The sequence below is a fragment of the Pogona vitticeps genome, chromosome 5 (genome assembly GCF_051106095.1).
Source record: "Pogona vitticeps strain Pit_001003342236 chromosome 5, PviZW2.1, whole genome shotgun sequence".
Classification (NCBI taxonomy): domain Eukaryota; kingdom Metazoa; phylum Chordata; class Lepidosauria; order Squamata; family Agamidae; genus Pogona; species Pogona vitticeps.
The window spans coordinates 118848275-118862383 of record NC_135787.1 but is presented as its reverse complement, the minus strand read 5'-3'; the positions used below and the strand labels follow the sequence as shown (position 1 = coordinate 118862383).

At 39.1% G+C, this 14109-nt stretch overlaps 1 protein-coding gene across 4 annotated transcripts in view; it reads left to right on the top strand.

The window, feature by feature from the left end:
• Positions 1–14109, top strand: part of LRRK2 (leucine rich repeat kinase 2) — a 101027-nt gene that overhangs the window by 85289 nt on the left and 1629 nt on the right. For 2 of the 4 annotated variants that reach the window (XM_020796985.3, XM_073000645.2), the window contains 8 exons: positions 1195–1295; positions 2603–2797; positions 3072–3265; positions 3882–3954; positions 6274–6458; positions 7381–7533; positions 8744–8952; positions 11586–11660. In XM_020796985.3, the coding sequence (XP_020652644.3) occupies positions 1195–1295; positions 2603–2797; positions 3072–3265; positions 3882–3954; positions 6274–6458; positions 7381–7533; positions 8744–8952; positions 11586–11660 (1185 nt within the window). Of the gene's footprint in view, positions 1–1194; positions 1296–2602; positions 2798–3071; positions 3284–3881; positions 3955–6166; positions 6459–7380; positions 7534–8743; positions 8953–11585; positions 11661–14109 lie in introns of those variants that run through there. The other 2 variants (XM_020796987.3, XM_073000646.2) reach the window with 2 other exon arrangements.

Sequence of the window (14109 nt, the reverse complement as noted above, 5' to 3'; positions counted from 1 at the left end):
AAATGAAAGAAGGGAAACAAAATTGGTATGGCATTTTCGTTGTTCCCTCTTTTGTTGAAATGAACCATTAGTTTCTAAGAGGCTGTTTTTGGAACACAACAAAAGACTATGAAGGGGGGGGGAAGAGCCTATTTCATTGCACTTTTTATTCATTGCCTAACGAAAATCCCATGCCTGGTGTATGACCAGCGCTGGTTGCATTCTTCTTCCTTTTGTCCTCATAGTTTTACTTGATTTGTACCAGCTTTGAGCTCACAAGGAAGTTGTGATTGTGAGTTTACCATTAGATTTACAGAGTAAACTATGCCTGCCATAGCTTTGATTGATATGGTTCACCTTGTTGACTAGTTTTATTTTTTCTTGTTTAATGTACTTGTCATGTAAGATAGTATGTGGGACACCATTGTGTATCTTGAAGAACAGAACACAATGGCTCTGGCATACAAACGGGCTCCATTGTGTATCCACAGTTTCTACATGGTAGAAGCTGACCTTAAGGAGAAAGTCAAGGCAAACTCGATGTAAGCAACTTGTTTGTGCTCAGAAAAAGAACCAGGTTATATAACCTGCTAAAGAACAAGATACCATCTGCTGACTGGAATTCCTGTAGTTTTGAGCCATGGCCGATATGTTGAGATTTGTAATTCAATTTGATTTTTTGGCTTTTAAAACTATCATGAGTAATATTGTGAGATATGCTGAGCTCTGTAATTGAATTTGATTCTCAGTATCTGTGTACAGAGCCCAAGCTAACCTCTGAAATTACAGCGGGTTATTTTGCAGTTCACTGGAAGTACCTCCAAAGATGAAAGGTTACTTAGCAACCTGCTGCCTTATTACCATTGCCATTTCATCTCCCCAACATGCAGTAGTTATTTTTTGAACACTATGTGCAGCCATTTTACTTTCTAATGCTAACTTTTCCTCAGGAGTTTTACAAAAGACATAACGGGTGATGTGGTTCTAGGCACTGCTTGTAATTTGCAGCGTGCCTCTGTGAAACTTGTATGATGCCATTGTGGACCAAATCACAGATGAGCAAGTGACCCTTAGTACACCTCACTTTTGATTATACATGAACATTCCTTTTAATCTCTGTGACAAAATAAATTATTGAAAGGGGGGTCTGTTACATTTAACAGTGAGTTGTAGAGTTTGATTTGTCCAACTGAACTTCAGAAATATACATTTTAGATCCTGTCAAAGAGTATAATTGTGCCCCCTGGCCAGAAGTTGAAGATTTAATTAAGAAGTGTTTGAAAGAAAATCCTCAAGAAAGACCTACATCTGCTCAGGTAGGTTAAACGGGTGTTTTCTGTGTATTGTGTTTGATGTCACAGATGTTACAAAGGTGATGTAGTCTCTTGTCATAAAATGATTGATGAACTAAATTTATAGGTGGCATTTCAGTTTCAGCCTTAAGTATATTCCATGTAGCTTGAGCCCACTGAAAAATGTGGTTAAACATAACTTTGAGTTGCTCAAATAAATCAACTTTCAGATAGGCTTCTTTCAACAAACTATTGTCAAGATTAAACAGTTTGTTGGGTTCAAACAGTACAAGCCCCACTTAATCAAAAACAGAAGCAAAAGCTTCCAGACTCCTTCCAGCCATGAAGAAGCCTGAGGCACACTGTGGATCCCGTCATTATGTGTTAATATTTTGCTCATCTATAATGTTGTGCATTTTGTCCCCTGGCTATGCCATCTGGATGATTCTGGGGACTATAACAGAAAAAAAAGTAATATTTTTAAGCTCTGGTTTTGCCAAAGAAAAGTTTGTCTCATTTGCCTCCCTGCTTAAGTAATAATCTTATTACTTGTGTAAGACCACATAATGGCCTCATGGTGGAGATATACTTGCAGATTTCATTAAGTTCTATTAGCTGCTAGTTAATTATTTTTTCACAATATTTTTACCCGTTCCCTAACAACTCAAAATAGCTTACAACTGTTAACAGTGTTGGATAGCTCAGTTGTTTAAGTATCTGGCTGCAGAACCAGAGATTGCAAGGTTGGTTTTCTACTATGCTTCTGTGAAGAAGTACCATCCCGTGTAGCCTTGGGCAAGCTGCACAGTCCTAGAGCATCCCTAGAAGGAGGCACTGAAAATGGTCACTGTAAGTTGGAAATTTTAAAATGCAGTTTCAAAAATTTATTTAAAATACTCTTGACAATATCCCTTCAAATTATGCAGATTTACAAATCTGGAAGAAAAGAATTAGCAGCACAATGAACAAAAATGATTCTATTGTAAATAACTGCATCGTAACTATTGTATTACAGTATTACAAGCTATTCAGCCTTACTAAATAAAACACAGCTATGTGATATTTACTGTATACTGTATTTTGGTGCCATATAATTAGTATATAGTTTAAGGCATGGGGAATGTATAACTCTTGGGATGTTGTTGATTTGCACCTCCCAGAAGCCATAGCTGGGACAAGCAGCAGCAATAAGATACAGATGTTGCGGTCCCACAACATCTAGAGCACCACAGGTTCCCATATCCCTTGACTAGCGTTTAAGAATATTGTGTATAAAGAAACTGAGCAAGAGCTGTGACCAACTGTTGTGACTAATGTGGGTTTTTCTGCAGGTTTATGAGATTTTGAATTCTGCAGAGCTTGTCTGCCTGATGAGATATATTTCAGTACCCTCTGCCGCTGTATCAGAGTGTATGGTTGCCACAAATCAATGTTGCAAGAAGACAGGAGTCTGGCTAGGCGGTGGGAATTCAGAAGGAGCACAACTTTCATTTGTTGACTTAAATACAGATGGGCATACATGTCAGGTAGGCGTCAAAAAGTGCTGCTAGACTGCTGTTTGGTCCACTGGTTTGCCGAGTGGGTTCCCGCTGGAGGGAGTGGGATGCCGAATTGCAGAACAGCTGTTCAGCCAGCAAACAAACCATGCTGGACCAGTTCGTGCCCATCTCTAGTAATGACCTTTTGAAAAATTTCTGTTGAACAATATCAGAAGAAGCCAATCAAGGGCCGGAAGAATTAATATGTGTGATTTTGTCGAACTGTGGGCAAATATTGTACTCTTCTTGTTTTACCCATCAGGACATTGCAGACACTAGAATACTGTGCTTGGCCTTGGTGACTCTTCCTGCAGAGAAGGAAAACTGGGTTGTAGCAGGAACACAGTCCGGTTCTCTGTTGGCCTTTCATGCACAAGACGAGAAGCACAGGCACCAACTCCAGAAGATGTCTGATTCCGTCACATGTCTTTACTGCAGCTTTTTTGGAAAGCAAAAGTACAGCTAAGTCTGAGTGTACATTAAACATAATATAGTGTTTCAGGGAAGTTGACACTGGGCGTGTGGTTTATTGCAAGACTGCTTTTGGGAAGTTTGGATATCTATTTTATGGATGTAGTTACATCATACTGCTTGTTTGAATTTTTGCAGGTCACTACAAGTGTCAACTGTGCAGTGGTCTTTTAGCACGGAGTAAAAGCCTATGGGCCAAATGCATTTATTAATCCAAACTAGATTTAGACCCATTGAATCCATGGGCCATACACAAAAGTTGATTGAACAAATCCATTTCATTCAGTGAGTCTCTTCTGATTGGGACTAGCTGTTTGATTTAACTCTTTTTAATGTTTACTTGCTTTTAATTATTTACTTGTATTTTAATTAGCATATAGTTTAATTGTTTTTTAATGTTTAGCCTATCATGTTTTAATTCTATTTCTTTTAATATTGTGAGGAGCCTTGGGTACCCTTATTGGGAGAAAACAGACCTATAAATAAAACAAATAAATAAAATAAACAAATTCTATATCAGTAAATCATGAACTGCATTCAGAGTATGGTGTGATAAGCTTGTTTCAGCAATACATGTGAACACTTCCACTTTTCATTTCAGCAAACAGAAAAATTTCTTTTTAGTGGGTACTGCTGATGGACAACTAGCAGTATTTGAAGACAAAGCAGTAAAGGTACATATGCAGAGCTATCTTCAAAGAATTCTTTCTTCTTCTCCTCTCAGTCATGTTAAACCATTACACCCATCCAAAGAGCTGTGTGCTTCTTGAAAAGCAGCCACATGGCAATAATATTTTGAATGTAAAAGGTTTTTTTTGTGTGTGTGTAGCTTGTGATATGTCGTTGGGATTTCCCTTCACAGTCTCTGTGGATCATACTGATGGGGTATCTGTGCCTGTGCAGAGCCTGTCTTGTCAATAATAACTGCAAGTCTGGAGAGCAGATAGTGGGGGGGGGGGGGCTAGGTGCCCTGATGCCTTGGAAGGACTAACTAATATGAAGGCCAAGCTGGAGGTGGTTGGAACAGTAGTAGTTGCACACCATCACAATCCCCTACCAGCAGCCTCCAAGGATTGCTGCCACAGGAAAGATTGCCTCAAACAATGGCCCTCTTTGGTTATTATGGGTTTTTCGTGCTCTTTGGCCGTGTTCTGAAGGTTGTTCTTCCTGATGTTTTGCCAGTCTCTGTGGTCGGCATCTTCAGAAGACTGGAGTAGGCACTCTATCCATGCTCTGTTGTTAGATAGTTGAGTATTTATGGCTGTGGATTTTTATGGCTTCCCTGTGCAGTCTAACATCCCCCTACAGGCAAATGGCTATTCCAAGAATGAAATCAAAACAATCATCAAACCAAGAAAACAACACCAAACTGAAGAGGAAAAACAGCCACCCACAAATAAAGTATTTCTGCCATACATCAAAGGGGTCATGGACCGCATGGGGAAACTTTTGAAAAATACACAGCCTACAAACAGTATTCAGACCTACCACAAAAATGCAACAAATGTTACGGTCAGCAAAGGACAAAAGGGGACCCCCTGACCACTGCAGGAGTATACCGGATACCTTGCAGTTGTGGACAGGTATATATTGGAACCACAAAACGCAGCATTCACAACAAAATCAAAGAATATGAGAGACACTGCAGACTAAAACAACCAGAAAAATCTGCAGTAGCTGAACATGCCCTAAAACAAGCTGGACATGAAATTCTATTTCAAAATATTGAAGTACTGGACAACGCCAGCAAGCATTATGTTAGACTGCACAGGGAAGCCATTGAAATCCATAAACATTAGCATAGCTTCAACAAGAAAGAGGAATGTCTGAAACTGAACAAGGCTTGGCTTCCATCTCTGGAAAATACAGCCTGCAGAAGGTCAATGAACTCTACCCAGCCACAAGGACCAGGGATCATTGCACAAAAGAGACCAGCTAAAGACACCCATCAACCACAGTGACAGATAATCTCTCCCACTTATCACCGCAATACATCCACAACAAAAACACGCTGATCACCCTATCTCCTGAAAAGGACAAAAGGTGTTCCCACAGCTATAAATACTCAACTATCCAACAAACGGCAACAGAGCATGGACAGAGTTCCTATTCCAGTCCTCTAAAGATGCCGGCCACAGAGACAAGCGAAACATCAGGAAAAACAACCTTCAGAACACAGCCAAAGAGCCCGAAAAACCCACAACAACCATCAGATCCTGGCCATGAAAGCCTTCGAGAATACAATGGCCTTCTTTGGTTAAATTTTTGCAAATCAAGCAGAGCTGGGATCAAAAGACACACTTAGAATGTCTGTCCATAGGGGGCACTACTGCCACCCCATGAACTGCATTTCTTGAACAAGGCCTTAGGGGGCCATATGCATGGGCAAAGCCTGTGAAGCATCAAAAAGAACAATCAACAAGCTAGTGTTAACTATATTGTGACAAGGGAAGAAAAACAAGAAATACGATAGTAAGGGGGGGGGGGAAGAAGGGAATAGAGATGATTACAAGCGTAAAAAATTCAGTGAGAGTTATCCAAGTCAATGTCACTCTGGTGGCAGATGAAAAAGAACTGAATCTGGATTATATAGGTTTGGGAGGGTGGATTGGGTTACCACCATAAGGATCTACTCTGGAGTGTTCCAAATAGGCTCTTTGCAGGCACCGATAACCTATCAGTGTGACTCCGGAGGCAATTGTTTCTCTTCATGCTGACTCAATTCGTCTAAGTCACAGATGCGTATTGATCTATACTTAAGTGCTGTGGACTACAAGTCTCTTATGTACATAGCTAGTAGTAAACCCAATTAATTTCAGTGGGGTTTGCTTCTTAGCAGGCCTGCCAAGGATTGCTCTTCCAGTAACTTTAAAATTTGTCTTACAGTATTTGCAAGGATGCTCAAAATGTTAAGACAGTGACAAGCAAGTGGCAATATCCTGTCTTTTGTGAAGCAACTGACATTTCTCTCATTGTCTCATCTGCATTTTCAGTACAAAGGTGCGGCACCTTTGAAAGTTTTTCCAGTTGGGAACATCAGCACTCCATTTATGTGTTTAAGTGAATCTAGTTATCTGTCTGAAAAAAATGTAATCTGGGGAGGCTGTGGGACAAAGATTGTATCATTGTCCAGTGACCTGTCAGTCCAGAAGCTAATCGAGACAAAAACAAGCCAACTGTGAGTTTGTTTTATTGTTTTAAAATTAAAGTAATGGCTTTTCTCTCTCCCCTACTTGCTTTCTTTAAAATATATCAATTAGATTTTCAAAATGATTTTTTCCCAAATGTTGTGGTACTTTACAGTTGTCTCACCTGTATATTTTGGATGAGGTAGAGGGATAGGGTCCTTTACCAACCGAAAGGAGACCTTACTCAGTTTTCTCACCTGTAAAACATGGTTAATATGATACAGTTAAATGAACTGTCCAGAGTTTGCAAATAAACTCATTTTGGGTTGTACTCATTGACAAAAGATTCATGAAGTCCAATACTTTCAGATTTACATAAATGCTGTGCAATTTCCTCCTGTGTGTTTGTTTCCATTTATTTCCATGCTGTTAACCTATGTGATGTTTTAAACGAATGTAGTTAGTGTCTGGATGTTAGGGAGACAGAACATTCGTCCTCTACCCTCCTCCGAGCCACCTTGAGCAGGTTCTGAGGAGACCGTTAGGCACAGATTGATTGGTCGGCTTTCCTAAATGAAGTAGGAGGAGTTTGATCAGTGGAACTTACTTTATTGAACACTGTCCTATGAAATACACTTTTGCCACCAATGCAGCTTCTGCTGGTTTCTCTGTGAGGTGTGTACATCCAGCAACTGGTCTAAAATGATATCAATAATAAACTTACAGTCCTTCTGTAAAGATTGTGCAATACAGTGGTAGTAACTTCCAACTGACATTGCCTGCACAATCGTTACAGAAGTCAATTGTTGATATCATCCATCACTGGTTTTCTCCAGGGTTACATTGGAAATGGGTGTTTGGGTGTGTGACATCCTTTGTAAGCATAGTTTCTCAGAGATACTCAAGTTTACCATTTTGATATTTTGCTCTTCTCTTCTCTCTCCCCCCCCCCCCGTGCCTGTTTTATCTCAGATTGTGCCACAAGGCTTACAGTGATGCCAATATTATTTCAATAGCAGTTGACAAATCCATCTACCTGGCAAAGAAGAATAGCTATTTTGTTGAAATTTGGGATAAAAAGACAGAGAAACTTTGTGAGCTGATCGACTGTGTGCATTTTCTAAAGTGAGCATGAATGTCCTCCCTAGAGCTATTACAGCAGAATCAGGGTAATGTGGGTAGACAGGCTAATTTCCGAAGTAAAATGATGGTGTCAAAAGACTGAAAGAACTCTTACAGCAAAACAAGTTCAGGCAATGCAGCAAAATAGTACAAATTGATCTCTATGCTGATCAACTCTTTTGACCAGCATATTAGAACATATATCCTTCTTTGATTAACTTACAAGTTCTTTTTCCAATTAAAATGGAATTTTCCAACTAAAAGCTTTAAGCAACTGGGAGTGGGGGAGAGAATATCATTGTTAAAATTAAAATAAACTGTAATATTTGAAATATTGTAAATTATTTATTTATTTATTTATATAATTCAAGAATAAATCTCAAGTAATGACAGGAGGGAAGGCCTGCCTAAAGAGCGAGGTCTTAAGTTTGTTCTTAAAAACACCCAACAAGGGAGCCAGACAAATATCTGGAAGCAGACTGTTCCAAAGGCGAGGGGCCACTGCTGAGGAGGCCCAGTTTCTTGTTCTTTCTCTCCGGGCCTCCCTTGGCATTAGGCCCCTCAGCTGCCCATCCTGGCTAGAACCAGTGATTCGGGTAGATCTAGGTGGGAGAAGGCATTCCACTAGATATCAAGGTCCTAGACCATTTAGGGCTTTATATGTCATTGTTAATACTTTGAAATCAATGTGGAAACGAATGGGCAGCCAGTGCAAGGCAGCCAGAGTGGGGGATGTTAATGTTTTCTCACCCTGATGAGAAGTCTGGCTGCCGCATTCTGCACCATTTGTCATTTCTGCATCAGTCTCAAAGGTAGTCCCACATAGAGCGCATTACAGTAGTCTAATCTTGAGATTACAAGCGCATAGACCAGACTGGTGAGCACCCCACTATCAAGATAGGGACGCAGCTGGGCAATCTGCTAAATATGGAAGTAGGTTTTCCATAGTAAGCACCGGATCCAGATGGACAGCCCAAGCTGCGAACCTCATGTGAAAAATATGCGGAAACAGTATAGTTCAAAGCATTTATGACCATTTAATGAAAGCCAGCTCAGAAGGTGTCAAGCACCGGCCAATTTGCAAATCTTTTAACTTTCTAAACTTGGTATTAATTAGATGTTTAGAGGAACCTGAATTTGTAAGAGAGAGAGAGAGAGAGAGAGAACACAATTGAACACACTTTCAGTATAAAATGTTGTGCTCATTTTTCAGAGAGGAGGTACCAAAACTGAATAAAGAATCCAAGCAGAAGCTTGCATATCCTGGAAGAGTAAAGAGCATCTGCCTGCAGAAGAACACAGCCCTCTGGATAGGCACAGGGGGAGGACATATCTTATTGCTTGACCTCTCCACTCGTTGCCTCATAAAAATCATAAGCGATTTCTGTGATTCTGTAAGACTCATGATTACAGCTCAACTAGGTAAGCAAAGCACTGACAGAATCTATATTAGGGTTCCAGGAATGTGACGCTTTAGTCTATTTTTGCCTCAGGAAGAGCTCTACGATCTCAAAAGCTTACAGAAATGTTTTTGTCTTTTAAGTTGGCCTTAATAAAGGCACTGCCACATTGTGGATTTTTGAGGATTTCTTGTAACCCACACATCTATTCTTGCTTGCATTTTGTGTTTGATTCATTTTATACGTTTGTTTTCTGACCTTTATTCAAGGAGTTGAGAGACATATTTTAATCCATGGACAATGTTGCAAGGTGCATTGGCAGGAGATGTTTATGTCCAGAAGCAGCCATTAGAGATCGTCTATAACTAGAAGAGCAAAAACCTTAGCTAATATGTGTGTCTGAGCTGGAAACAAACATTAATGCCCATGACTGGAAGAGGGAAATTCATAACTAATGTGAACATCTAAATGTCGCAACACAATCTTCTCTCATCTCTGGGATTATACAAATTAACTTGCTTTGTTTGGCAATTAGTTTATTCATTTTAGTATCTGCAACCCAACATGTATGTACTTGGAGGTAAGCCCCAATGAACTTATATCAGCAACTCTCTACCCATGAACCCCCGAGTGACTCCCAGGGCCACAAAAAAGGCCATCACTCATGAGAAATGCACTTTCCAGTGCCCAGTTTATGTATAATATGTCCTTCCTTGTTTTCTAGCCATGACTCTTACTGTGCATTCTAACTAGGCATTCTTGTCTAGTCGGAGCCAATTTATAGCAATCCTAATAGGGTTTTCAAGGTAAATGAGAAATTTAAGGAGTAGTTTTACCAGTTCCACTCCCCCAAGTGAGTTTCCATGGCTAAGTGGAGATTTGAACCCAGGCCTCCAGCGTCCTAGTCTATCACTCTGTCCACTATACCAGTGGTTCCCAGCCTTGGGTAACTCAGGTGTTCTTGGACTGCAGTTTCCAGAAGCCTTCCCCACTAGTTGTGCTGGCCAGGATTTCTGGGAACTGCAGTCCAAGAACACCTAGGTTACTCAAGGTTGGGAACCACTGCACTAAACCACATTGGGTAGTATTTGTATCAACCCAGAAGTAAGTCTCAGTAGTAAAATTTATTTCCAGTTAAATACATACAAGACTGCATCCTCAGGTGTGAGATTTGGAAATCTGTTAATTAAATACCATGAAACAAGTAGTTAAATCATATGTGTAGAACTTGAGACCAGATTTTTTTATGTTTTGAGAGTTGGCACCACTAGAGCAAAAGGCTCCTATGTCTTCCTGTTAACCTTGAACAAGACAAAAAGCATGACACTATCATGTTAATTTCCTCAGATCCACTCTACTTTGTTAGTTGCGCCTTGTGGTAATTGAGAAGTGTGCCAGATAACGAAGTTGCATCATGCAACTTGCCTTACTTAATGTTAACAGCAGAAAGAGTCAGATTAAAAAAACTTAACATCTACTACAAGCAGTAACTGCAAGCAAATGACTGGCTGAGCTAAAACCAGAATTCCTGAGTCATCGCCTCCAAACCACAAAAATTAATGACAGCATTTTCAGTGCATTGGAAATATTTGTTATATTTCTGGTACAGTGATGGTTGTGTGTTGTTTACTATCTGCAGTGTTCTGATTGTTTATATCTTTGTGAAATTCAGCTCTGAGTTATGACATGGCATCAAAGTACAGGCAGTGTACACCCAGTGTAGAGTGAGTTTGCTTCTCTTGGTCAACTGCCAATGTACATCAATTCCAGTCCAGACTTTTTTATATATCAATGTAAAGTCACACAGTATATAATAAGTATGCACATTCACTTTGAAGTTAGTTTTATGTATTTCTGGTACCTAAAACTCATTTGAGAAGTTACACTGGAATTGACTCAATTTCCTGATTGAGGTTAAATTAGTTGAGGTTAAATTTCCTGTTTCAGGTTCTGTTTGAGGTTAAATTATTGGCTGTAATTTTTAAAAAAGTGATATATCAATAATCAATGGCTGCATTAATATAAAATTATTTCAAAGCCCAATAGGAAATCCATAGAGATTGAATTTAATATATGGTACCTCTTTCCCTTTCACTGGTGTCATCCTGTTATGTCTCAAAAAGATACCAGCTGAAGTGGTTGTGCACCTCTTACGTGGTCATACTGCCCTAAGTGATGCATTGCTAAAAAATTAAATAAAGAATTAAAAAAATTAAAAAGAAAAATGATGTCGCCCCTGCTATCCATGAGCACAAATTAAAACAACAGCAGCATTCACAACTAGCACACCAAATTGAAATTAATCAGTTAAGGAACGTAGGTATTTTAAAAAGCCCTTACCAGCCTTTTAAAAATAAAAACTGGTTTTGTAGTTCAAATCAATGAAGTTGACCCCATGCATCATGTGCCTGGGAATTTATAAATCAATTTAAATAATGCTAAAACTGATTCAACTGTACTTATTATTGCCATTGTGACTGAGCCCCTTGTCTCCAAAAAAGCCCTATCAAAGTCTGGGGAATCTTTAGGGGCCAGGAAAGACTACAAAGGAATGGAAAAATCAACAAACCTGAAATTTTAAGTAATTTTAAGTAATATAGGTCTATGTTGTATCTCTCTTTCCCCTCCCACCCCACCCTCCCATTTTGGCAAAAGGAAGCCTCAAGAATGTTGTTCTGGTGTTGGGTTACTGTTATAAAACTGACAGTGAAGACAACAAATATACCCAAGGTAAGAATTAACTACTTCTAATATGTAGTAGAATACTATACTCACTATAAATCATTATACTTTTAAAGATATTTATCGTGGTTTCATGAGATTACAAAGTGGTTTGTTCAGTCTTGATTTGGTCTTCAGTTTCCATAGACCTTTATCGAAAGCCCATTGCACAATGTCAATAATGTACAATAGAATGCTATTTTCCAGTTATTCTCAGTTTATTGAATGAAAAGTCTCATAGTCTTTGTAAAGAGCATTTCCATGTGTCTGAATTCCTAATATGCCATGTAACATGTTCATTGGCTAGAATCTTGTTGGTAATATACAGTAAACGTGCATAAGTTAAATTGTATAACTCACTGCCGTGAATCCCAGTTAATTAATGAGATGCTAGTTGCATTACTAGGTCTGCACCTTGAAATACAACCAGTGTCTCTTTTATTATCAGCTGTTTCCTATTTTACCTTGGAAACACACACACATTCCCAAAAGCATCCTGACAATTAATTGCACAATCCTATAATGTCTAAATTGTGCTCCATTGTGTTCCATAGGATTTACTCAAAAGTAAATACTACAAGTACTATAACGGTACTTGTAGATCCACCAATCAAATATTGACTTCTATTTTTACATATAATGGGAAACCATCATGTTCTGTTACATGGATAAACCCATACAAACCCATACATTTGCATGCTTCCCCTTGCTCTCTCCTCCAAGCTAAAGAAATACAAAGCTTTTCCTTTCCTTCTAAACTAACAACAAATAATCCATGCTCTAGGACCTGTGTTTTGTTTAAACAACTTTGAGGTGTGAACTATGAAACTGTTGTTTGATCTTAGCTTGTTGTTGTTCTATACAAACCACAGTTCTGAGTTTGAAGGCCACAGAAAAGTGAAATTTAAAAGCAGACACTTTGATCCTGCACCCCTTCCCTTGCGACATGAAATGAGAAAAGAAGGAGGACTTGCAGGTGTGGGACTTGGACTGATTAATTTATATGATATTGTACACTGTAACTGACAGTCATTCAGAGAACTCCATCTCTGTGAATTTCTACATATAATTATTGTCAGAATGGTTGTTGTGGGTTTTTCGGGCTCTTTAGCCGTGTTCTGAAGGTTTTTCTTCCTAACGTTTCGCCAGTCTCTGTGGCTGGCATCTTCAGAGGACAGCACTCTGTGCTCTGGTGTAGTTGGCTTGGGAGTGCAGTATTTATGGCTGTGAGATCGGCTTTTGTCTTTTTCTGTAGATGGGTGATTATTGTGTCTTGAAGATGCTGGCCACAGAGACTGGCGAAACATTAGGAAGGAAAACCTTCAGAACCCGGCCAAAGAGCCCAAAAAACCCACAACAACCATTAGATCCCGGCCGTGAAAGCCTTCACGAATATACTGTCAGAATCTCTGAAAGCTGTGATGCAGGTCTCAGTAGTTTAATCATATTAAAATCTGCATTTAAAAATAGATTTTGCTGCTATTTTTTGTTTTAAAGAAATGCAGAAATTGAATGAAATTATCTGCAAAAACGTGTGAAAGTGATACAAGAAATAAAAATACATGGACTCAGACATCCTTACTCCTGGGTCTTGGACAGAGGTCTTTCTCAGTCTATCAGTTATTTTTTTACATTTCAACTCCTGTTACTAATTAATTTTTGTAAACCATCTTTATCCCTCTCTTCAGCTGAAAAGCCTCCCAGTACAGCTTACAGTTTATCCATAAAAACAAGAAAGTCTTTGCCCGAAGGCTTACAATCTAAATCACACAATAGAAGAGAAAAATTAAGGTGGTAAAGAAGCAATTTCAGATGTCTATTCTGAAAGTTAAATAGCAGCTCTTATAATTTACCTCCTCAAATGTGAGCTGTTCAGGGAGAGGAGAGGCCAAGCAGCCCCTTAGCAGATATCTGAACAGCTTGGACCCACGCTATCTAAAAAAAAATCTCCCTTTTAGAGCCTACCCAGGTATTAAGATCATCCGAAAAGGCCTTTCTCTCGGTCTCACCGTCTTCACAGGTGCATTTGGTGGTGACGCAGGAGAAGGCCTTCTCTGTTGCTGCTCCTAGACTCTGGAACTCCATCCCATAGGAGGCCAGACTGGCCCCATCTTTGCTGTCCTTTCTCTTCAAGCAGGCTTTTCTTGAAGACAATAACTGGTTGACCAAGGGGATTTTTGTAAAGGGAGCATTTTGTTCTCTATTTTACTTGTGCTTTTAATATTGCTCTTATTATGAGTTTAAATATTAAACATTGTTTAGTGTTTTTTAAATACTGTAACAATCTAAAATTTGGCTTTTGGCTTAGTTTCTTTTTTACCAGGTCCTTTAGAAGAAAGGTGGCATATACGTATTTTAAATAAATAATAATTAATAAATACATAGAATGTCTTCTTTCTTTGTGGCAACTTGATAGGATAGCTGCTATCGGTTGATCACCACTGAGCTGTGTCTTCCG